Source organism: Vanessa atalanta, chromosome 10, assembly GCF_905147765.1.
Source record: "Vanessa atalanta chromosome 10, ilVanAtal1.2, whole genome shotgun sequence".
In the NCBI taxonomy this organism is placed as follows: Eukaryota; Metazoa; Arthropoda; class Insecta; order Lepidoptera; family Nymphalidae; genus Vanessa; species Vanessa atalanta.
The window spans coordinates 6,892,216-6,918,438 of record NC_061880.1 but is presented as its reverse complement, the minus strand read 5'-3'; the positions used below and the strand labels follow the sequence as shown (position 1 = coordinate 6,918,438).

Below are 26,223 nucleotides of genomic sequence, written 5' to 3'. Positions count from 1 at the left end.
TTTCGGATGAAATTTCAAAAAGATATACGAGCGAGTGGGTGGCTCTTTGATGGTTTATACAATGTGCTATCGAAATCATTTCGGTATTTGAATATCTTTTTTATTTATCGATTTTTGTAGTTCTTTAAGTATCAAGCTAATGATAGATTCTTAATTATGCCTTTAGACTTTTCTAATATCCGTAATCGAACAGTTTTTTAATAAATATTTAGACTGAAATCAAAAAGATCGAATTTTATTTTTCATATGAAAAACCTACTTCTTCCATATTGCTCGTAACGCCTGACGCCTGCACGGTAATTATCTTGTCTGCATATTAATTAAAGTATTGCGCAGGACAGGAAAAATGAACTGATAAACAATTGAACGGTATTAACCATTTATTTTCATTTGATTCAAGTAAAATATAAACGTAATATTCCTATACGAATTAACAAGAAGATGTGTGTTTTCCTGTAATGCCTATCTGAAAAAATATTAAACAAATATACATAAAGCTTATACCAGAGAAAGCAGGTCGTTTAGGTGGTTGTAGTATATAATATTCTTATATAACTTAGTGTCTTTTAATTTAGATTATAAGTATACACGCGTCCTGAGTTTTCTTCTATTAGTGCAAATTGTATTCATCAGCAAAACCTTTGCTTTTTTTTATTTAATATACAACATCCACGGGCTCACAGTTGCCCGTGCCTTTTTTTCATTTAATTTTTATAAATTGTGGCGTTATTTTATATTTTTACTAAACATCAGCAGATCTTCGCTGGACTTCGAGCTTGTCGTCTTCTTGGAAGACGTGGCCCACACTGTCATTTTTTTTTCAGTTTAAAATAATATTTAAATAATATATGGTAATATATAATATATAAAGTATAAAAATACTGTATATTACCTATCCTTTAAACTTTTGTCATTGCGCTTGATTTTTCTTTTTGGATACGATCTGAAATATTAAAGAACTGAATGTATTGTTGTAGCCAGGACGTCTCAAATACAAATAAATATAAATACATTTTTAAACAACAACTCTTAAAAGAAAAAGAAATCCTCTCTGAGTTACTTTCGCCGGTTCATTTTATGTCTGAAGTGTTTCTTTCCGAAGTAGATTTTTGACAATAAATGAGCAAGTATATTGAATAAAGATTTTATATTTGATTTGACTTTTGTCTTCTATTTGTAATTATGGATTTTTTTATAAAAAGAAAATTATATTTTATCATATTAGGTGTATGTAATGTACATTTGTGGATTAAATTTAAAAAAAAAACACAATTAATGTCTCGTCTTTGAACTGGACAAAGGAAAGGTGAGTGAGCTATTGTTGATGGTAAAAGGAACACTTTGATCCCATGTTGTAGGTCTTATGAGAATAATATCTACAGGTGGATATGACGGATTATGATTACTTGGCTCATTTACGAGTACCTTGATAATTTTATATTTGTAAAATCCATCGTATTACTGTCACTTTCATAATAATACTTTTTGTCGTTGCAAAAGTGCTTGTAAAAGTCTACCTGACTAAAGCATATTTTTATTTTTAATAACGACAAGGTTCTTATTATTGAATATTAACGTGTGTATTTTCTGAGTAGTATGTACTAAATTATATTGGGTAGTTTGTTCACAGTATTTGTATTATTTTAAATAAAAAAGGATTTTTAAGACTTACGGTAAGCGGCGATACCAGCAGTATAGTTATCCTTCACAAGCCAGAAATTAATGAACCACTGAACGATTCCTCTGCAACTGATGTATGCGAACAGAAGAGAGATCCAAGACGTGTCTTCATCTCTTCCCAAAGCATAGTTCCAGGGAAACGGTTTGTTGATCCAGTAAAAGCTTCCAGGCTCAGAAATGTACTGGAGTATTGCAACTGAGTAATTTACAGATTATTAGAAAATATGGCGACATAGAGGTAAAAAGATTATTATTACAAAGAAACGATGGATGGATTGTGTGAGGGACGATATGGTTAGAAAGAATGTTACTTGTGAGATGACGTCCGACAGAGAAGTATGGAAGAAGAAGATATGTTGCGCCGACTCCAAGTAAAATTGGGATAAGGGCAGGAGGATGATGATAGAGATAAAAAAATATATACTTATAATAATGCACTGAAGATTTATTAGTGTTTTTTTTGGGGGCTGTATTATTGCAATATTGTCAACTACCTTATAAAAAGAAGAACCCAGGATTTAAACCCGGAACCTCAGAACCTGAAAGTGTACTCGTAGCTAGTTTAACGATGTCTATAAATATTGATTGCATTTGAAAGTATTTCCCTAGGATGTTATTGTTCATTGATAAATATAACACTCAAGAATTTCAATATTATATCCATGAGGAAATACTTGAATTTTAAAATAATTTGCTAATTATGTACTGGATATCCGATTTTGGTTATTTTAAAGTGTAGTAGGAACAAGTCTTAGAGGTTTTTTGAGGAGAATATTTGGAGCTTATTTAACGTTGCAACTCCAATTAGTTACGGATACACATGTAGCAGATTTCTATCTAGCGTTTACTATTTACTATCAGATGTATACCATTTGCTCGCCTGTTATTTATTATACATATATAAAAAGAATAAACTACCAAATTATTAAAAATCAGGGAATAATTAAAGATTGATCAATTTTATTTTCGCTCATGATTGGGAGATCTCAATTTAATTCCCTTCCGCTCAACTCGAAAGGCTCGACCTTTTATTATCATATTATATCATGAAAATAAAAAACGTATTTTTTTTATCAACTTCTATAGAATAACATACAAGACACATACCCAAAATATTATTGGGCAAACTACAGAAGAAGCTTGCAGGTTAAGAAGGTTTGAAGGTTTTGAAGTTACGTCGCGCCAGTGTCGGCTCTTACAAGTAACATTCAGTTTCCTCAAGATGTTTTCCTACGCCACTAAACAATTTATTAACATTAATTAGGCACTTGAAAACTCATTAGTGCTTTCCAAGGTTTTAAACCATGATCTTTGGTTCAGATTGAGATTATAAAATACAATGATATTATGTAAAATATATCCCTTATTCAAAATTCATATGATAAATTTTCGTTCATCGGATTCTCGCCTAGGCTTAGTTAATAGAGCAAAGTTGACCACAGGCTTCCTAGAGCGATATCCGATAACAACCTACAAGTTTAGACACCGACGGTCCATTATCAAAGCCCTGAAGGCACTAGATCCATTTAACTATCGAGTCTTCTATTAAGAGCTAACCGATCTGAAGTATTACACAGTCAAAATTGGCAATAGTCACGGTGACGTCGTTCGATTAACTTTGTAAATGTACTCAAGCTAAAATACAGTGAGAGCGCTGTTTGAATTAGATGAGAAATATACAGACTGAGGTAACGTTTTGGAAAACGTCAAATATTTGCTTAATCTATTCTTATAATTGTAGGAAATTTCATGGATTTAGGTGACTATAAGGCTTACAGTGACAGTTAAACTGATCTGTTTGTGGCAAGTTGTCAATGTAAGATTACTAAATTAAAATGAGATTCAATTTATTTATTAAAATATTTCCTAATAGTTTTCCTACACCTTAGAACATTGATTCACGTGGCATCTTATATCATATTTAAGATGTATAATGATGCAAAAGGCTGATAATATGAAACGTTTGATCTATATAAGATAACAACAATTATAATAAAATTATTAAATATAAAATTACCATCGACGCCGAAAATAGATTCTACCGAGAACAACCGACAATTAACGCAGTAGCTACTCTTTTCCACTCGTGGTGTATCATATTTTTTTTTCTAATAATAAACACTATTAGTCCGCTTTACGTTTTAAGCAGTAAATATTATTTAAACAAATTATTCTCATATGTATATTATCATACAAGATGTAAGTTTAAATTTACTTTCAGTTCTAGTTACTTCGATGTCGCTTAAGAAAATACTCATGAATATTAAGTCGACCACAAGAGAAGTGACGCCCGTCAGTGTGAATGGTAGTAACACAGCGTAGAAGCCACAGGATCTTTGACCGTGGGTCACGTTGACAATACCCAGAAGCAACCAGACCACGTGAATGCTGAGCCATAAACGAATTTTCCTGTTGGATAATTTTAATTAAATTCATTCCACCTTTAAAAGGTGAAGTATGATGAGCACAATGTTTAATGAGATTTATTGCTGGGCTATGAATTGTCCGTCTTGAAATTATAGCCCGTAATTAAACTATCTAGCTCAATGCTTTTGTGTTACTTTTACCATTGTTCTAAATGGTTTATTACTAAAGAATAATGGTACTTAAAAGTTTAAAAAAAATCTCCGTAATTAGAATGTTTGTATTTCTGGCCTTAATTCCTTCATCATCTCTTAGCTCTTTGTTGTTTTGGTGTATTAACAGCCTGTCAAAATCAAGCTAGTGGTCTTTTTTTAAGGAATAAGTTTTGAAGCTTACCTCACTATGCTATTACAGTAAAGATAAAAATTACATGTATATGACGAATACTTTTCTGACGAAGTTCAAATAGAAGGGGCCTGGATTTATATGCACAATATTTTGAGTGTTTATACACGTCTCCTACCTGCTAGTAATATTAATCGAATTATCTAAATATATAACGTATGATATACCTTCTAAAACTGGAAGCGACTTCGTTTTTAATTGGCCAAATGACAGTCGAATAGAATTCATAGTCGTGGCTGATTGATATGTTGTAAAAGTATATCCTGCCGCAAGCCTCCGGGTCATATAGATAGAGAAGTTTCATTAATGTGACCTCATGAAGTTCTGAGCTATCAGGCGTAAAGCTACAGTCGAGAGTCCACCAGCTGATTAGGACAGATATTATTGCTGGAAAAAAATTAAAACGATCAGTGGTTTCGATTTTTTTAACCTCAAACGTCGAATGCTAATATAGTAAGAGAAGCGTGATAATTAATTAAAAGATTTTAAATTTTACAAACTAATTATCAAGTTCATATGATTTTATATGTAAACCAAATAATTAATTACGATTCACTTACTTTGATATAGTATAACTAGAATACTCCAGATTTGAAGTGCACCCATCACTATTGGGTTAGAAAGTTTATTTCTAATAGAACGTTTGAAATTAGTTTGTCATTTGAGATCTTATTCTAGTTGGTCGTGGTTAGGGATGCCATCTATCTGGAGTTCGCCGCATTGGTCATAACTTGGAAACCATCCGAGCTTTGTTTAGGAGTAGTTGTGCATAGTTGTATACTGTTTAGGTAACAGGTGGATCTTGTACACCGTCCGAATTTAAAAAGTACTTTAAAACTTTTATAATAAATTACATAATATATAAATTAACTCTATTTTATTGTTGGGTAATGTGTGTAAATGCCTGCGCTATTAGATAAAGAGTTAACATTTTGGGCTCTCAATTCCTGCTGTTTCAATTGGAGATGGAACTCCTAATCACGGTCAATGCCTCCGCTCTAAATTTAGATTACGTAGTAGAATGTTAATAAGTGTTTCCTCGACGTGATAATGAAAAATGTGATGAATCCTTCAAATTGAATTTCTTTAAGGAGTTTTTTTCCTTTCGCATTACCGTTTGTAACACCTCTGATTAATTGTACGCCATTTGCTTTCACGACAGGTTTTATTAAGGAGTTGAAATATTTTTATGAATCATTGCATTACGACTATGACGAAAACGTATTAGTTGAGTTTTGTGTCTATATTATAATCAAATTAGAAAGCGCAGTTTTGTTTTATTGTTTGTATTATGCTAGTACTATTTATCTGATTGACTTGAAGTAGTCAGCGTTTCTTTTCGATTTAAAGTGACAATATTATGTTTTAAATAAATAAATGAATAAATAAATGAATATTGGACAACATCACATACATTACTCTGATCCCAATGTAAGTAGCTAAAGCACTTGTGTTATGGAAAATCAGAAGAAACGACGGTACCACAAACACCCAGACCCAAGACAACATAGAAACTATGTTTTAAATATTGTTAAAGATTTCAGAATTTGTTGTTGTTATTGTTTAAACATCTGTAACTGTGCAATGGTGGAGCGTTTGCCTAATAGATACAGGAATAACACAAATAATTAAAGCTGAAAGCAAAACAATTTATTCTTAAACCATAATTAAAATAAAGTTATATATCTCTTCCATTAATAAATACAAAAATTGGCGCTTAATAAGTTTTTAAAAAAAGAATATAGATTTATAGATTTGCTTGGGCTGAGGCTTAAATTCTCCCGTTCTATAATAAAGTACTTTATTATCAAGCGGTTCCTCATATTTTGGTTCTGGAATCGGAAAATTTTCGTGCAATATCAATCTAGTTCTTACTTCACTTTTCTTTATTCGACGTCTTATTAAATGTAAAATTCTGCAGCAATAAATATTGAGAGCGAGACCAAAACCTCCTCTTAACCAACATGTACAAGCGATGATTGGAAGCCAGCCGCCGAAATCGTCGTAATGTTTAATCTTCATGTCCACACTCCAACCGCTATATCTAAGTATCATTCCTTTGGTCAGGCTTTGTTGAATATGTGCAATGTAAACGATTGCCATTGACAAATCAAAAACTATTACAAATACACTCATATAGAACATAGAGCCCAGAAGTATTTTGAGGAAATTTAATTTGGTTGTTGATCTAAATATTCTCAAGGCAATTGCTACTAACAGCCAAAATACATGCACGATGACGCTTAGCTTAACGTATCTGTAACAATGGTAAATAAATGTTAGTTAACAGAAAACATATTGCACTTAAATATTTCTCTGTTAAGTAAAACCCTCTTAAACATACACAATATATTTCTAAAAGATAGTGAATATCTTGCTGTTGGTCTTTCCTAGACCTACTGACTTGTCCTGAATTTCTTTTCGTGCCGTTTCGCCTGAGATCGCAAAATATATGTACCTGATTCACAGGGCTAACATAGCTTACTTAATGTAAATTACATTAATCCAATTTACTATCAAATAAATTCGATCATAAAAGTAAACGAATGTTAAGATACTATACTTTCTAGTTTTTGCAGATAATTTAGTAGATACAGTCACAACTGCCGGCATCCATTCAATAGGCAGTATGTTCAGTCCAAGAGTATTATTACTAAATTGTAGATTCCATATAGATCTCGAAGCTCGAAGATTGTAACCACAGGCAAGAGGATCGTAAAGATACATTATTCTAGCTAGCTTGTCGAAGTCGTATGTCGAATGTTCTGGAGACCACACGCAGAAATCTATCGTAACTGCTCCAGCAAACACTAAGACACCTAGAAAAAAATGTATCTTGATAAATTGAAGTCTTTATAGTCAGTTTTCGTCTTTTCTCAGAAACCACATGTTTAAAAAATAGGAAAAAATGACGGCTGCTTAACATGGATTTAGTTGCTATAAATTATATGTGGATATTATTATGGTTGTCTAGTGGCCCACCCAGACAGAAGAGGAGAATTTTTGAAGAGTGATTTTTTTGTGTGTCGCAAATTTTGTTAAATCATTTTTGTTGTTTTTGTGCGTTAAATATTTGTATTTTATTATATTGTGCTATTAGTTTCGTAAGAACTATTGTACAGACCACTTATTTCAGCCTATAGGCAGCGCTGTAAATGTGCCACTGCACAAAATAGAAGATTTACAAGAACCGAGTTCAACATAAGTTTCTTAACAGTAGTCTTTTGAAAACAAAGTTTATTAAAGTCCTGAAACGGATATTTTCAACCCCTATTCAAGCGCTGCAATGCGGATCAGTTTCAGAGTCTAACTCAATCTTTCACTTGGCACATATTTTCTTTGCCCTAGTTTATTAATTTTATTTTATATTATTTATAGTAAGGATTTTTATTTCAACTAGAAGTGCCTTTCTGCTGTAATTTTACGTATTAATTGTATTTACACACACCGTATAAGTATCAAAAGCTTGAGAGTCCGTTTCTTTGTTTCTTCCCGTATAGGTTTAAACACGAATAGACAAAATTCAGAAGATTTATTTAAATTTAATAAAAACATGAGCTTAATCATATTGTTAGTCAAATCTAAAGTCAATATTATAAATATGTACAGTAATAAAAAGCGTTTAGTTAGTTTTCGGTCATGCGAGATATAAAAAATTAATTACATAGAATTATTTTTATACCTATATAATTTAATTGATAAAAGAGTTAGTACTTAGTTTAGATTTAATATTTAAATGAATAATGTAAAATGCCAATTCGAAAGTAATTGTATGAGTCTACTTAAATAAAATAGGTTTTAATTTGATTCGATTCAGCAGGACATCTTTGTTTGGTAATGAAATTACTGCTTATAGCTATCATATCTATCTATAAATAGAAAAATAATAACAGAAATGATTACGTAATGCATCACTCACATTGCGTAATAACCCAATTTACTATCCAGGCACAAATTATTTTATCTCTCGGCAAAAGGCACACCCTCACACGCGGTATAAAGCTATGTCGAAGCACTTTACCTCTTTCGAATTTTCGCTCATTGCTATTAATATCTTCATCGTTATCAATTAGGTTTTGCATTTTACTATGAAATAATTGTTTATCATTTTATGTCAAGAATATGTCAAACTGAATGTTTTTTTTTTTTACTTACTATGTTTTGAATGCTACCGTAACACTGGTATTTCTTCTCGATTTTTTTTTTTTTCGAATTGGTAATCGATTTTACTCACGCTTAGACAAGGTAAGATGATTAATTACAAATTAGTTATATCGTTTGTCCTGAACACAACACAAATAAGATGTTAAAGGTAATAAATGCAGTATATGTGACTGACCTTGACATATAATGCAGTGATCACTTTTGTGTATCCATAGAGTACGTGTGCTCAGTGAATTAGTTGTATATAATATGTTCATACATACTGTTATCATACCTCGAAAAATAACAACATAGGTATATAATAACTTATTATTGTATCAAGGCTCATAACAATCCAACAAAATTATATACATGTATATACAATTCTGGCATATAACCGAGGCTTTTTCCTCTTGAATGGTAAAAAAAATATATGTCACTTGAGTATACAATAAATATTATGGAAAGTTTATTATTATATTCTTTACAATGTTTACTTGATGGAATTTTATGTATGGCAAGCCCGTATCACGCTATCAATATTTTCTGTGTCTATTGGTTTATATACAGGTCTTTGGCCTATCGCCCATTGCCGGCTTGACGTTGATTTCTGGGGCAACCTGTATATATAAACAATGAACTTCTTTGATTCAGTAGTCGAAACATTTTATATACGTAGTTTGTTATATATTTTGGGTTGTAGCTGATTGCGGTAAATTCTGTATAATTAAGAGGGTAATTTTGTTATTAATTTGAATAATTTTATTTCTGATAGGAAACATTTTACTTCGCCAATCCACTGCAAACAATGAATTACGGTGTACATTGCTTGTAACTACACTAGCTGTTAACATATTCATTAAAGTTTTTACCATAGTTGGGAATTTCAAACCCTTATTTAAATCAAGAAGGAAGTTTAGTGCACTATCAAAGAGTTTACAGCTCAATAAGATTAAGGAGACTTAATTAAACTAAACTTTGCTTTTCCCCTAGACGTAGTCCTAAGCGCGTTTACGATCGCTTTAGAAAATATTTATTGTTTTTTTAATGACTGCGCCAATGCGGAATTAAGTGAAATTAGATGTTAAAAATTTAATAACCTATAGGCATGGTTCACTTATAAGTACAATATAAAATGATGACTCATCGTAAATATTTCAATATGGCAGCGATCATCGGAATTCTTTTTTTGAATTATGACATTATGGCTGTTAGTATGCCTCAGTTATTAAAATTGTCTCAGAAGCATAGTTGCGTGTTGGTACGAACATGCAAGTACAGTAAACGCAAAATGCAACAATATTTTAATTCACTGTTGCGAATTAAAAATCAAACCTAATGGTAAAATATTTTAAAACATTTACTAACGTTTAAATTAAGATTCATTAATTCAGCAAATATAGACTTCATTTCAATATACCTAATAAAATTATTATTATTAGGATGTCGTCTTTCATGAATTCATAATGAATAGGTATACTTTAGAACATTCGCGAGAATAAAACAAAAACGGTCATTTACTCTGAACACGTAATACATGTACGTGACAAAGAAAAAAAACTATTTAAAATCACCGAGTCTACAGCCTAATTGTTATGCAAATACTTAAGAAAAAAATATTACGTTGTTGACCTCATCTAATCTAGCTTTTAAAGTATTTTAGGATTTAGGATTTTTTTTTAGCATTAGCAGCAAATTAGCAATTTTTTTTTTAGCATAACTGTAAATTTTCCTACTGCTGAGCTAAAGGCCTCCTCTCCCTTTGAGGAGAAGGTTTGGAGAATATTCCACCACGCTGCTCCAATGCGGGTTGGCGGAATACACATTTGGCAGAATTTCTTTGATATTAGACACATGCAGGTTTCCTCACGATGTTTTTCTTCACCGCCGAGCACGAGATGAATTATAAACACAAATTAAGCACATGAAAATTCAGTGGTGCCTGTCTGGGTTTGAACCCGAAATCATTGTTTAAATTGCACGCGTTCTAACCACTGGGCCTTTTAAAATATACTTTAATAAATAAGTATATTGCTAAACTACTATAAGATTATTATTTAAAAATGAAGAAAAATGTTATAGTACAACTTATTTTTATTGTCATTTCGAGTTCGAATTTTCATAAAATAAATAAAAAAATCAATGCTATTCAAAAAATATCTTAAGATACTTTACAATTTAAATAAATGATAACCTTTAAAACAACTTATAACTGTTTCATCATACATATTTTATACAACGTAGTGATTTAATTTTAAAAAAAATGTTAAATATTTTTAATTGAATAGCATTCATTTGTAAAATTTTAACTACACTCTTATTTAAACAGTTGAACGTAGGCCGCTGATTGATATTGGGGTACTGCAGTATAAACGAAAATTGGAGCGCGATCTTCATTTCTGTACTGTAGTCGAGCAGTGTACGCCATATTACGAACATCATTTTCAGTTTGGAATTGTACTCTTTGGAGCTGCGATCCGGGCAGGAGGACATAGTAAGCTCCTTGAGCACTTACTACCTCAGCATCTTTCTTAGGCTCCTCTTCAAGATTCTCTTTTTGTTCTTCATTTTTTGTGTCCTCAACATTTTCTATTTCATCGTCTTTTGGGTCCTTCTCGCTTTCCTCTTGCGGTACTCCATACTCAGTTTGTGGGGTCAGATATGTGTTGAATGGAGCACCGTAACTGTCAGCAGGAATTCCGTAAGTAGTTGCTGGTGGGGAAAATTCCTGGCGAGATGGCAGGTTAAATTCCTTTGTTGGTCTGTAGCCCGCTACTGGGTAAGGTGCTGCTCCTGTTCCAAATCCTTGAGCTTCTGCTTCTTGTTTTTGTGACCTGAATCTTGCCTGCCTATACTGAGGCGGTTCAGCCATAACTGCAGCTGCCAAGAGAACAACACAAACGATGGTCTTCATTGTTGTTGCTTTGGATGCTTGTAAGCGAATGATGCTATGTCCTAAATTGCTACCACTTTTATACTTATCTCGAAGTGAGTGATTTTTCTATCAAATTTCCGTCTTGTCCGGATGTGTCATAGTCTCCTCCATCATCGATATTCTGTCCGAGTGGATAACGACATTGGCCCCCTAAGCGAGGATGATCAGTTGTGTAATGGCCCCCGATTAGGTGAACCTGTCATTGTTCATTGCGCGTACGTGACGCGATTCTCAACGGTTCTGGTGACGAACTTACGAAAATGCCCAACGAGGCATTTTAATATTCATGACTCGTGGAGAAATCGCTTTCTTTCGACGTTGCTAATTAGGTCTTTGTAATATTATTGCGGTTCTAATGGGTCATGGTTTGAGCAAACGGTAACTGTTATGATTGCTGATAACCACTGCAGTGTTGACAGAATTAATTTAAAAAATTGTATGATATATGCATGATTCATTCGATTCTTAATTTAAACAATACGAGGTCAATTTATCACGTGAATAATTAAATGTGATATTATTATATTCATTAATTATTAAATTTAGCAATGAATATAAACGTACGATTTCATATTGTGATAAAGGTTATTTTTTATAAAAAATATAATGTTATCTTGTATAATGAAAATATATTTTTTCTGATAAAATCTGTCCGATAGAATGACATAATTAATGGACATACATAGACTATTTAATATGGTTACGTGTTTTATTTATTTTTTAAGTTATTTTACTCCATGAAGTAAATTTATCGAACAAGTTTACTATAGATCTACCAAAGATTAAATCCTAAATATTAGGAATATGTTGTTATTTGTGTACTTACTGAATTCTAATTTTAGTTCAATTTATTTGATTTATTATTATTTTTGAAATATTATAAATCTGTAAGTTTAGCATACAGCTTCACTCGCACAGTTTTGTTATTTAAGTTTTCCATTTATGAATTTTTCGGTTACCTTTATTAAATAATTGATGAAGGCATTATTATATCATGAAAAAGAAAAAAACTATGTACACATCAATAATATACTAACTGCAATCAATTTATATACGTGGTAAATAAACATACGCATTTAGAGCTACATTTTCTAAAACAAAATAAAATTAATGATATCGTTTGAAATAACGGAAAAGTGTTTGTACTAGAATTATGTAAATATTAATATTAAAAATCAGTAATCAAAAAAGAAATGCGTGTTGATTATTATTTAAATTACCTGAATTTTAAAATTAATTATAAAAGTTTTATAATTTGATATTGCACCCAAAATACTATTTATCAATTAAAAAATAATTTAAAAAGTATCTAATTCATAATCTTTTTTTCTATTTGCTAAAATAATGTTAGTTTAAGCGCCTAGAGACAAAATGTCATAAAAGTATGACAATATTAAATTTCTAACTGGAGGAAAAATTCATCATTTGTATAATAAAATGAAGTCTGTGAAACGCATACATAACATATTTGTCAGACATTCGTTAAAAATTTCACGCACGCCGGCAACACGCGCCGGTCAGAGCTCGATCGTACGTTTATTTCGCGCCCAAAATGGCTGCTTGACATTTAATTACGCGGGAAAACGGCTCTGTCCATGCAAGCAATTGCGAGAATACAGATGATAAATAACTTTGTTGTTTTTCGCGATAGTCGAGGTTGGTTTTAATAAATCTTTATCACGTTCCGTGATTTCAATGAATATTAATTGTAAGTTCGAAAAATAAATATTGGAAAGAATATTGTATTTATAGAGCAGTCATTTCTGATTACGTACTTTCGTTTCAGATCATATATTGGATATATAAATATTTTTGGATTTAATTTAAAAAATATAAACTTTTTAACTTTACGAATCGAACAGACTTTTTTAATTATATTATAAAACATTTGTTGCGAACATGTATAAAATGTTAATTTTATTTTCCTCACTCGTGCAGGATAATTGTAAATGCAGATTATAAAAGCGTATCACGAACATTTGTGACATTCACATTGCGAAGGTTCTAATGCTTAGAAAGGTCTCTTCCTCGTAATTAAATTCTGCAACGATAGAACTAGTTAAAAGTACGTTTTCGGAAAACTAGTGAATGCTCTTGAGCTTTTATAAAAACATATTTTAGTTCGTTCACATTATGACTTAATATAATATTATTTATGAAGGGGTTCTGAATGATGAACTAACTAAAAACCACCTGTAGTAACATAAATGTATACTTTTAAACATAATTAAATATTGTGGTTTTTGGTTTCTTTGATTTGTTTTATTTACCCAAACAAAGGTTTTCTAGAAATCATTGAAAGGTTCCAATAGTTGTCTATGTGTTTTGTTTTTAATACGCTTATTAGAAGTGGATTAAGTGTGAAATTAAAAATATATATATTAAAAATTTATAAATTTATTAAAAAAAAACGCCTAAAAATATTTAAAAAACTTGGGATTATATATAAACAACATTTTTATTACGACGGTATAAGCACTGCACTTTTACAATATTATACTTGTTCAGATTACCCGTCTCTTGCGGGTTCATATGCTTAGAATTAATCTTGCTTTGTACATAGAGTGGTTGTCTCAACGCTTTGTTATGCTCATTTAAATAATATTTATTCATTTAGGTACTTTTATTAAGCACTGGCTTCTCCGCACGGTTTCACCCATGTTTAACGTTTCCGTTGGAGCCTGATGTGATCCTCAATAATTAGGATATCGAATGCAAATATTTTTGAAGAACGTTGTCACAATATTATAGATAAGCTATAACTGGGTTCGTTGAACTACTACGCTTTTTCAGTTACCTATAGTAACTACTTTTTTTATCTATTTATATTGGTATATAAACTTTTTATATTATTTCAAAACAGTGTTTCAGTTACCATTTACTTCCAACTTATCCAGTGAAACTTAAATGGTGTAAGAATGAAGATATAATGATTGAAATGTAGATAGTTAATTTTATATCCGGGGTAAGTTCTAGGCTTCAAACTCGACACAACTGCATAACCTTTTGTAACGGTGTACGGAGATTAAGTTAGCAACTTAGTTTTACTTTGAAACGCTCCCATTTTGTTGTTTTGTTTTATACATTTTTCTTCCAGTTTTTATACTTAGTTGCTTTGTTAAAATGGCATTAAAGGTTTTTGTTGTTTAGAAATATTATACAGATTTGATACTTTTTTGTGTAATCAAGAAAGATTTTGATATAAGCCAAGTTCAAAATTGTTTTTCGCATATACTTGGTGGTAGGGCTTTGCGCAAGCCCGTCTGGGTAGGTACCACCCACTCATCAGATATTCTACCGCCAAATAACAGTACACTGTATTGTTGTGTTCCGGTTAGAAGGGTGAGTGAGCCAGTATAATCACAGGCACAAGGGACATAACATCTTAGCTCCCAAGGTTGGTGGCGCGTAGGTGATGTAAGGAATGGTTAATATTTCTTACAGCGCCTTTGTCTATGGGCTGTGGTGACCACTTACCATCAGGTGGCCCATATGCTCGTCCGCCAACCAATGCCATAAAAAAAAAATATGTTTACTTGCTTATATTGTTCACAATAAATGTTAATGGAAAAAAAATTAAAAAACTGTACCTAATTATAAAATAATTGAAATTATTGAGTGATTAAGTGGGCTTCTTTTAGGTAAAAATATAGTTATATTTTTTTATCAACAAATTACCCCAAATACCCCAAACTTAAACAGTTTTTATATTTTACATAGCAGGTACCATAAGCCAAAGTATATTGTTGATAATATAAAAATCGGTATACTTTGAAGATAATGGTACATATATTGAAATTTTGGTATTTCTCATCTCTCCTTTTTTAAATTCTTTATCGCAATATGTCTTTGTTAATCTTATTTATATGCATCCTTACTGTTATTAGCCTGCTTCGATATTTTTTATTTATTAACATCATGTGTATCCAGCTGATAATTTGGTTGAAGTTACAGGAGATTACGCTTAATGATATAGCTGTGCTTAACCAAGTGCACTACTCTAGAATAATTAAATTATGATAATTATTTCCTTCATCGGATTTCGGTTCAAGTAACCTCTACGAACAAATGCCCCCATTGTTCTCCGATTTTATTTAAACACCCCATTTGCACGCAATTATCCTTTACGCCTTGCAATCATTGTACTAATGAGAAAGCCTTTAGCCGGAAATTCCGGGTTTTTTAAATGTTTTATAAAATATATTATACGAATCCTCTCTTTGTATTTTTATTTTATTCTTTTATTCGTTTAAATGGAGTAAAATTACACGATTTCGTACACTGAAAGGAGTTCGAAAATGACCTCTCATTATAGTATTTGTATGGATGCATATGGTCCAAAATGTTTCATATGACGACTTATTCTCATAAGAACTTTTGGTAATAAAATTTAAGTTGGCTGACAAATCTGTCATCTTCTGTAATGTCGTTTTTTTATTATATGTTTAATAATATGTTTTTTGATTTTAATAAAAGTTATTCTTATCTATATATATCTAATATCATATAATTATCGATATAAATATATTAAAAGTTATTACGTGCTGTTTATTGTATTGTAATTGTCGCAAGGTCGCTTTAGTTTAACAAACAAGCAATAGATAAAACCAACGAAACAGTATCACAAAGTTTAACCAATTTTATGTCGAAAACTTAAATTTTCTTAATTTGTATTTTTCATTAGTTTTATGCTAGTGTATATTTTAGCAGTTTAGTGTTATTTGTTAACGAATAAGTATTTATTTAAGCAATAAGAGGGTATCACAGAATTATAAGGGGTCTAGAAATGTATGTCATTGAACTATTACGACCAGGTTGGGTAAAGGAATTCTATTATTAAGCAAGTTTGGATTCCATCATACTATTTGGACGTTGGTAGCAAATATACATATGTGGCTAAACTTCATGTGACTTATGTATATTTCATCATCATATTTTCATTCGCTGCCGAGCACGAGACACATTTACAAATCTAACACGCGAAGGAAAAATTGTTACACTGGCATTGGATTTTAATCCGTAATCTTTGGTACAAAGACTAAATTAGGGACAAATTTTATTATATATAAATAATTTTTAAGTTCGTTCTTTAGGTGAATACAATTTTTGTGAGCATTATATGAAGTTTTACAAACTTTTTTGTTTACAGCACTTTGAAAATGAAGAAGGAAAATGCTCTTAATACTGACGGAGTTTCCTTTGTGTATGGGCAACTTCAAACATTAAAATGTTTCACAATAAATATAGGTATTCAAAACGATTAGTTTCCTTAGAAACGGTTCACTGGGTTCACTGATCGTAGCAGAGTTAATTTGAGCCAGTCGATTGGAGGATGAGACTCACGTAAATACATTTTGGTTGGTTTAAATTTTATAACTCGACTTAATCGAATGAACAAACTCTAACTACAAGTTGGTAACGACCCAAGCATCTATACTAGTTTTTATATGGTGTTTGATTTGAAAACGTTTGTATGCATGATATTCACGAAAATGTTGACAATATATTTTTGATAAAGTTCCTAGCAAAATTGTTGAACCAAATTATAACTGAATTCATTAACATATTTTGAAAAGCCCAGTGGTTAGAAAGCGAAGATTACGGGTTTAAATTCGGACAAACACCACAGCAATGATTTGTGTAATAATTCATCTTGTGCTCATTCTCAAATGAAAGTATTATAAAGAATCTAGGAAGGTTATCTTTTCTTAAAAGAGAAGAAACCCAGTGGTGGGACACTGTGAAGGACATTAAAAAACTATATTAAAAAAACGAACGAAGTATATTAATAAATTAAAATGATGCCTTGGTTTCTGATTCTATAATAACATTCATAAATAAAAATATATAATTCATATAGGTGTATTTGTTAATTTATAACTTAAGTTCATTTCAGGCATGAATATAATTTTATTTTATCTTGTAGAATTAGCTAATGAAATCGACTGATCTTTTAATTTAGAAATTATTTCCATAGTATGTTTGCAGATCTTTCGACTTGGAGCTCAGATTCCAGGTTGCAGGAATAAAATAAAATAGACTTTTTTACTTTAAATATATTCGTAATAGCTAGCAGCCCGGGTTAGAAAGTTGGCCGCTATACTCGTACATTCCCACGTCTCTGAAAGCACGTAAAATCTTTGGCTCGGCGTGCGATTCTAGTCCCAGCGAACGAAGAAGTGAGGATATAGAGTATTGACCTGAGTGCACACACATTTGGGCATTATAATTTTATATACTTAGGTGGTTATATATATATATATATATCTATTCCAGGAGTTTTTTTTTAGTTGGTCCGCTAAATAAAATACAGGATAGTTTTGAGAACACGTATTTTATACATTAAAATAATTATCATACAAACATTCCCTAATTTATAATGCATAACGATTATTGTATTATACATACAATAATTGTTATTTAATGTATTTACGAACGATAAATTAAACAAATAATTTATAATACAACTGCCGGTAATTACACATCATTACTTAATAAACTTTATATTTAATAATGATTTAATTGAATATATGCATTGAACGTGTAAATCGTCCAATTATCGTGTATATATCTACATATGTCCATATTTATAAATAAATAAAAGTATCCCCACTTAAAGATACCTATAAATTATATATGTACACGAAATTTGTTAACAACGAAAAGTAGTAGCAATATCTAAAATTTTTATATTGGTATTGGTAATGGGAATAATAAATAATAAATAAATATTGGACAACATCACATACATTTACCCTGATCCCAATGTAAGTAGCTAAAGCACTTGTGTGATGGAAAATCAGAAGTAACGACGGTACCACAAATACCCAGACCCAAGACAACATAGAAAACTGGGACCACGGAGTGTTACCCATGAAAACCGGTGTACACACTACTCGATCACGAAGGTCGTTTATTATATAATGTATAAGAACTAATGTTTCATGACAGAAATAAAACTAGTTCATCTCGCTTAAACTGAAATATAAGAACAATATACAACATAGTTTACGTTTACACACAGTTTTAATGAACAATTCAGAAGGTTTTATAGCCAAACTTGTTCTACCCTCATAAACAGTATGAAATAGTCGACACTCGAAGCAGCAGCTGATATTAAAGCAATATCTCTTCGAAATTCAATTAAAACTGAGGTTAATAATATCACTTGTGTTAAAATATTACAAAACTATAATGGAACAGTGGTAGTCGCTTATATCATTTTTATTAAGATTGATCGTAGGTAATAAATAAATACCAACAAAGGTAAAATTTTAATATTAGACATTAAATTTTTGTAATTTATAATATAAAATCATTTGAATTTTCAAGGTAGATAGATCAAAATACAAATGATACAAATTATAATTGAAAACATTTTATCTAAGACTATTTGTCGCCCGTGGCTTTGCTCACGTTTTAACGGTTGGCTGACGGTTTTAGGCACAAATAGTACCTGACGACCAACACACGCACAATTACTAGCCTAAGTCCTTTCTTGGAATTTAAGTTTGCTTCACACTAAATTATATCAAATTCGGTTCAATGATTTGGCTGTGAAAGAGCAACAGACAGAATTAGTTTCGCATTTATAATATTAGTTTAAATAAACGATAGTTTATGCATAATATACTATAAGTAGATGTAGTATATTATTTTATATGTTGATCACAGAAATGTAGTAGCAGAGAATATTTGTATTTTCTGGCGACAGATATGCTGTATACGAGTACTATTCAAAGGTTTGTACGATGCTATTTAAAAACTCAGCTGAATTTTTGTTCATCAAAAAATCTTATAAAATACAAAGTTTTAATTGTTACCACAATAACCACAAATGTGTTTGAATGGAAGTACAATTATTTTAGTTTCGGTCTTAGGACGGATATAGACCCTACTCTTTTATGGATATTTTAATCGACGGCATAACGTTTATGAAAAATCGCTTGACTCGAGAACTATACTTATATGTCATACACATCTGTTTATATGTTATCATTAACAAACATAGTAAAAATAATTATTAATTTTATGCGAGTTGAGTTGCTTGTGAATAATGTTTTTAAACTATTCATTAAATTTTTGATAGTGATTAGTTTATATCTAATATTACAGAGAGATAAAATTTGTGTTTGTATTTAGGTGGTAAGAACAGAACTTACGTCCCAATACAAAATCAAAAACTGGTAGAAAGCAATACTCCAGAGTTCTATATTTATAGCATATGATTTATATTATTAATAAATCGCAGCCGTGCGAAGCCGGGGCCTGTTGATAGTTAATTATAAACTTCAAACATTAAGTTGAAAACTTAAACCAAAGATATATTTATGGTTTTGTGTAATTAAATATTAAAATTCGTTAACAAAATGAAGTAGAATATAATCGCTACTAAGTAAAAGGAATTAATCAAGACCGGTAAAAAACGAAAAACAACACTGACTCAACCATTTCGTCTAGTTTGGGTTATAAGAGACTTTTTTTTCAAGTCTAGTAATATAATATCTAACTAAGTATTTTATTAAAAATGCTGACTTTACTCTAAAATAAACAGATTAAAATTGCGGTAGATGACGGCAAGTGCTCCCCTCAAAACTCAGTCTCTTCCATTTTTTGAGGTATATATTTTTTTTGTTATTTCATAACCAATGAGGTTATGAAATTCATAAAAAAAAATATTCTTGTAAATAAAAAGATCTTTTGGTTTTTGCGATACACATTTTCATGTGTTTTTGACAATTAATCTTATATTAGACCAAATTAAATCATCTAGAACGCGTTTTAGTAATCTAAATATCGGATGCCAAAAATAGTTGACATTCAAAGAACCGATCCGAAGGAATCGATAATAAATGCCAGTTTTGATTTTACCCAATTATTACTCTCCGTTTGCACAAAACGTTTTAACTAATTAGTCTAAATTAAAGTGATTACGATTAACCTAAATTTAGTGATCGTTAATAAATCTATAATTTGTCTATTACAAAACAATATTATCATCTCAGAAATGAATACAGTTAAAAGCTCAAGGCTGTTTTTTGCACTCGTTCATTTCAGAATCTAAAAAATGCTAATGCGTTAACTACTCCACGGGGGCGGAGTAACGTTAACCGCGGGTCAAAGTTAGTGTTATATATTATTTCTTTCAGCAGTTATAAAAAAGATACGTGATTTAGTGGTTGACTTTAACGGCTCTTTTTAATGATTTAATGTTCAACTCGAAAATATATGCATCCTATTCAGAACATTTAATTTACTTTTTCCATAACTTTTCCTGGTACGAAATCTTCCATGCTCGCAATATTACGCATGTGTTTGAGGCTTCTGATATTAAATACGACTTCTCGGATATATTAAACTTCGTTATTTACTAAGTCATGTGCCGTTTATATGTATTTATTTCAGCCATTTTCTGAGTGTATGGTTTTAGCTGTTCAGTTTTTTTATTGGACAGGTAAAAGTTATGACCTAAATTACAAATAAAAATTAATGGGTTTATTAAGAGCATGTAGACGTTATCTACGTATTTAGTGCGCGACTGCCTCGATGGTTAGAGGGCCAACTCATATGCTTCAGATTTAAGGTCTTGAATTAAAACCCCGGGCTTAATCAATAAAAAGTTATTGTGTTTTTCTGACCATAAATTATTAGTAACAGTGAAAAGTTTAGAAGTTGGTAGTGTAACCAGTCTCCCGAAAAACGCATAAGCTCTAGCCCGTCTTTCCAATTTGTAAATAAAAGTGCACATATGTTTGTACTCTAAATCAGCGATAATCCTAGGAACTTTTGAGCCTTTTACCGTCCTCTGCTTTACGAAAGCCTCCAAACAACGCCAATTATCCTGGTCTTGGGTAGCCAATTAAAAAATGTGACGTAACTTGCAGAATGCCGCCCAGTCCAAACTTATTCTTCTTTGAGCCTCCTTCTCAAAGTTATTCAGGCCAATTGTACAATAAGGCCTAGGTAAATGTATTCCTGCACAAATTTGAGTGGAGAGTTGTTTATGATCAGCGGTCTCGGAGTCTTTTATATTGGTTGAATGTAATTTTATCTTAAAGAATTGCTCAGGCTATTTAGAATACCGTCCAAATCCTGCAGAGTCTTCTTGATGTAGTCATCGTCAGCAGATGGCAGCTAAGTAAAGTGATGGCCAATTACATTTATTAATGCCGCGTCCACTCCAATCGAGCTTCTTGAAGACGTCCTCCGATGAAAATTGGTAAAGAATTTCGGTGAGATTACATTCTTAACCGGCGATGATATTAAATTGGTCTTGTGCTCTGATCTTGTACTTGGATGGTCATTGTTGCTACTTCGTATAAAAACGCCTGGACATACTGACAATGAAATCGTAAAACTCGATGGCATCGAAGGCTTTTTCGTAGTCCACAAAAGCTAAGCATCTCTACGCTTAGTTTTTGTATACGACTGACTATATTCCTCGGTCTTCTGTATTATTAGCCTAAACGTGTGTGACTTCGGGTTCGTGATTACCATTGAAAACAACTAAAAGGGGCGGTAGTTTTTTAGAAGATCTTTCTCATTATTCTTGAAAACCATCACCAAACACCATCATAACTCTGCTCCTCGCCTTCTTTGTAATACCACTGTGAAGGACGGAATTAAAAATGTTTGCCAGTTCTCTCAGAATTGGTGTTCCTCCCGCTTTAAGGAGTTCTGAGGTGATTCCGTCATCTCCTGGAGCTTTGTTCTTGGAATGTTGTTTCCAAGTTGTCCAAAGATAATCGTCTGAAAGAAAGCAATGTCTGGAAGCTCGTCTGAAAAGTGGCGTGTCAGTCTGAATCGTGGGTCATGTGCTCATTCGGGAATCAGGTGGAGGTACTCTTGATGAGTATAAATTGCCATAGAACTTTTCGGTTTCAGCTAGTATCTTTGTTTTTGAGCTTGTGGCTAGTGTGGTGTCAGGCTTGTGTTAGGTGACAAAAGGAGGTATGTGACTTTGTAAGAGCCTTTGAGCCCCTATTGAGCGCAGTCCCCATGTATGTACAGTATTATGTAGCTTTCAATATTCCAGTTCCACGATCTTCTTGTAATACACCTTATTTGTTTTTAGCGTTATTGTTAAGTGCCTGACACTCAGATGGCATCATATTCTGCTATATCTACTCGTCTCCTCGTTCTTTCGTTCGGTCTCACATGAAAACTATGATGTTAATGATTTCGTCCCTTGTTCTTTTGTCGAAAGTAATTTTAGCCCACCTCACGGATGACATCTGGTTGCGTCTTATATCCTACTTGATTTCAAACATGGCAAATTAGTTCTGTAGTTCCAGCTGGTAGGGTTGGTCTAAGAGTCGATTTTAATGCCAACCAGGAACTACCGGTTCAATTTAAAAAGAAATGTTTTTGCGGTAAATATTCAGCGTATTTTGTATGGTTTTAGTAAATATAACTTCATGCTCCATTGTAGGAGTGAATTGAAAAAAATGTGACAAAATAATTTTATTTTTTCTCCTGCAACAGAGCTATCACACAGGAGGATAAATTTATCATCAGATATTTTCCCGAGTAATGATATATTTGCACCCGATTTCTGGAATGCGTGAACAGTATTACATTTGCCCGCATTATAGTCACCGAATATAGTTTTTCTTGTTCACCCTTATCCCGGAAAAAATCCAACGGAATATAACGCACGAATTCGACCATGTTGCATACAGAGCAGTTTGGTGATTCAACTTTTCACATAAAGTATGCAAAACTGTTCAATGGAACTCAAACGCAGGTTAACGTTGGAACCATTTCGGACCTATATTCGGGTAAATTGATCTGATCAATCCACCGAAACCGACAGATGTTAGATTGGATGATTTAATACTAGATACCTTTGCCAAGTGGCCTTTGGTTAAAATACTTATACAATCATACTAGGCATTCCTTTTCGGTTTTCGTAGTTGTCAGTCGGTATTTAATAATATTCCTATTTGACGGTGCGTGATAACTTTGTATTATTTTATAAAAAACCGATCTAATACCTCAATTCGTAGACACTTTTTTTATTTGCGAATATATTGCGGATACGATAATATTTTACCTGTTCCGAATTTAAAATGAATACAAACATATCGTTTCAATTGATTCACTAGATATAAGCCGCTTTAAAGCGCTTAAATCAGCTTTAAACGAAGCGTTCTCAAAATGGTTTTAACTGTTTTGATGCTTACTTAGTACGTAGGAATGTTAATTACAAAAACACTTATTTTAGGAAGTGTGATAACGGTATAAGGATAAGAGAGTATTTTTGATAAAACTCTTTAGACTGATAATGTAGATAATTACTTTACTTAGTAATATCACCGATTCATCAATAAGCACCTTAAGTAACACCTAACTGAAACTGACTGATTGTACGTATATTTACAAGTCTGTTTTATTAGGAACCGTTCTCGGATCAGATATTCTACTTTCAATCAATCCATGGGACTATTGGAATAGTTTTATGCTGGATTAAGAATAATAAATTCAACCAAAAAAAATAATTTGAGTCCTGTTCTTTAGTTATTTTTTGACGCGGTTAATGCTAATTTCTGCTCAAAAGTAATATTTAATGTCAGACTTTTGGACAAAGACTTTAAGACTTTGAGACTGCCCTATTTAAAAGAAGGTTAGGAGCTGAGGGTTTATGGATATTCACACGCTAAATTTCATTCGACTTTTGCATTTTCTCTTTCACAAGATGCGTTATAAACACACATTAAGCGTGTAAATACACAGCGGAGCTTAACCGGTTTTAACCCACAATCTTCGATTAATATTCCCGCGTTCTAGCTACTGGGCCAGCATCCATATTATATTAAGGGTAACGACATCGGATAAACGCTTTAAGAGAACGCTAATGAGGATGGTGTTTGGATAATACACTTTGAAAAAGTATTGATATCACAAAGTAGGTTTATTAATATCAAGAACATTGTAAAGGGCTCAATTACACAGGATGATTTATTAACGCTATCTAGAGATTATATATCACCTAAATATTTAGGAAATGTAAATAATTTGGATTAATATGGAATTAATATGGATATTTGTTCTTATAAACAACGAAACAACAAAAAAAAAAATTGAAGTTTTCAATCAATTATAAAATTGTTATTATATTTAATTGAAAATCAAAATAAAACTCAAAATATACCGGTCGATGCTTCCCTGCCTGATGTTTATCAGGTATTACTTCGTATTGATTTTGTATCTTTGTTATTTTTAATTATTTTTAAAATTGAATAACTATTTTTTAGAAAAAAAATCAAATTTATATTTTTTGCAATGTTTCAATATACAGCTTAACGTGCATGACGTTAAATTAATAAAGCTTTTAATCTATTTTTCTAACCTTTAACCACCGACGTAAATTTTTCTTCGTGTAATTATCAGTAGTTACGTGGGGGTGTCATTAACCTATGCGTTTAAGTGAATTTACAAAAAAATATACAATTATAATGCTTAAATTAAGGTTTAAGAAATTTAGTTGGATACTTAACCATAAAAAAATATGTTTTAATATAAATTTGTTGTCCTAAAAATAAATTTTTGTCTACATATATATGGTCATAATTTTCTTATTATTTTTTAAATTTTATTTGTTATAAATTTTAACAAAAATAAAAATGTTGTATACTTTTAATAAATCTTAAAAAAGATACAAATCAAAATATTTGAACGAAATAATTTTTAAGTCTACAAATAGCACAAAAAACTCTTGCGTTAGGCCTCAACGCCTCAAGCCTCAAGCCCCTACGTCGGTGGTTAAAGGTTGAAAATGTTTACCTAAATAATAAATTGAATAATATGGAATAAAATAGAATATATATATTTACGATCAACAATCAACGATCAATTACAAACAAAAATCACACCACTTATATATTAGTGCATGTATTTGTATCGATTATTTAAGTGATAATATATCATTATCAATCAATCTTTACTTCCAACAGACTATTAAACTTCACGCGTCCATATTCGTCTACTAATATAAATACAATTATTACTCAACCGTTGGTCATTAGTGATGACACTTGTATTAATTAATTAATTGACTATTCACATTGCCACCAGACCAAGAGACATATTTTTTATATCATACAACTTGTATCAGTAGGCATCAAAAATATTGCTATTGCAGTAAGCTCGTTTCTTTTATGTAAAATATTACCTATATCGACATATTTAGTCAAAGTGTTTCGTATAATATAAATTATTTATCAATCATTCAAGAAATTTTCAATAGTACAAAGTATGGAATTCTTCAATAAAATTCTCGTTCAAGTCTCACTTCTTAGTCCCTCCTTGTAATCCATTCACGTCGTTGGTCCTTGAAGCTGAGAAATGAAAGACGCAACCTCTCGAGAGCATACTCAAGATGCCTTGCATCACACTTCATAATCTTATTACTTTGAATATAACTATGTTCAGGTCGGTCTTTAGCTATGAGGTCATCAGGTCATCAATCGTGTTGTGTCTGAGGACATTTTTGAAAAACAAGCAGTAAATAAATGAAAACTCTAGATGTTTTGATACGTTTATATTTTTTTTTTTTTTTTTTTTTATGTCATAAGGTGGCAAACGAGCAGGAGGCTCACCTGATGGAGAGTGACTACCACCGCCCATGGACATCTGCAACACCGGGGGGCTTGCAGGTGCGGTGCCGGCCTTTCAGGAAAGAGTACGCTCTTTTC

General features: G+C 31.6%; 3 protein-coding genes across 3 annotated transcripts; all 3 read right to left on the bottom strand.

Annotated features, from left to right (window-relative positions):
• Positions 1–516: 516 nt before the first annotated feature.
• Positions 517–5,055, bottom strand: LOC125066969. The gene is made up of 6 exons (XM_047675305.1): positions 5,010–5,055; positions 4,617–4,836; positions 3,896–4,089; positions 1,673–1,876; positions 893–943; positions 517–639 (listed from the first exon to the last, which is right to left on the bottom strand). The coding sequence occupies exons 1-5, from the start codon at positions 5,053–5,055 to the stop codon at positions 900–902; spliced, it is 708 nt and encodes a 235-aa protein (XP_047531261.1). The 3' UTR covers positions 517–639; positions 893–899.
• Positions 5,056–6,154: 1,099 nt separating this feature from the next.
• On the bottom strand, positions 6,155–8,531 carry LOC125067078. Its single transcript, XM_047675457.1, has 3 exons — positions 8,471–8,531; positions 7,013–7,268; positions 6,155–6,706 (listed from the first exon to the last, which is right to left on the bottom strand). Exons 1-3 carry the CDS (start codon positions 8,529–8,531, stop codon positions 6,178–6,180), a joined length of 846 nt encoding a protein of 281 aa, XP_047531413.1. The 3' UTR covers positions 6,155–6,177.
• A 2,162-nt stretch (positions 8,532–10,693) lies between these two features.
• LOC125066929 lies at positions 10,694–11,510 on the bottom strand. The gene has a single exon (XM_047675258.1). It carries the CDS (start codon positions 11,504–11,506, stop codon positions 10,910–10,912), a length of 597 nt encoding a protein of 198 aa, XP_047531214.1. The 5' UTR covers positions 11,507–11,510; the 3' UTR covers positions 10,694–10,909.
• Between the last annotated feature and the right edge of the window lie 14,713 nt (positions 11,511–26,223).

Excerpts from the sequence above, each read along its gene's own strand:
- LOC125066969 (XM_047675305.1), bottom strand. The coding sequence starts at position 5,055 with ATGGGTGCACTTCAAATCTGGAGTATTCTAGTTATACTATATCAAA. Across the intron at positions 4,837-5,009 it reads TCTAGTTATACTATATCAAA|CAATAATATCTGTCCTAATC; the intron begins GTAAGTGAATCG and ends ATTTTTTTCCAG. Across the intron at positions 944-1,672 it reads TGCTGGTATCGCCGCTTACC|ATCGTATCCAAAAAGAAAAA; the intron begins GTAAGTCTTAAA and ends TTAATATTTCAG.
- LOC125067078 (XM_047675457.1), bottom strand. The coding sequence starts at position 8,531 with ATGCAAAACCTAATTGATAACGATGAAGATATTAATAGCAATGAGCGA. Across the intron at positions 7,269-8,470 it reads TGAGCGAAAATTCGAAAGAG|GTGTCTTAGTGTTTGCTGGA; the intron begins GTAAAGTGCTTC and ends ATTTTTTTCTAG. Across the intron at positions 6,707-7,012 it reads TTATCTGCAAAAACTAGAAA|ATACGTTAAGCTAAGCGTCA; the intron begins GTATAGTATCTT and ends CCATTGTTACAG.
- LOC125066929 (XM_047675258.1), bottom strand. The coding sequence starts at position 11,506 with ATGAAGACCATCGTTTGTGTTGTTCTCTTGGCAGCTGCAGTTATGGCT.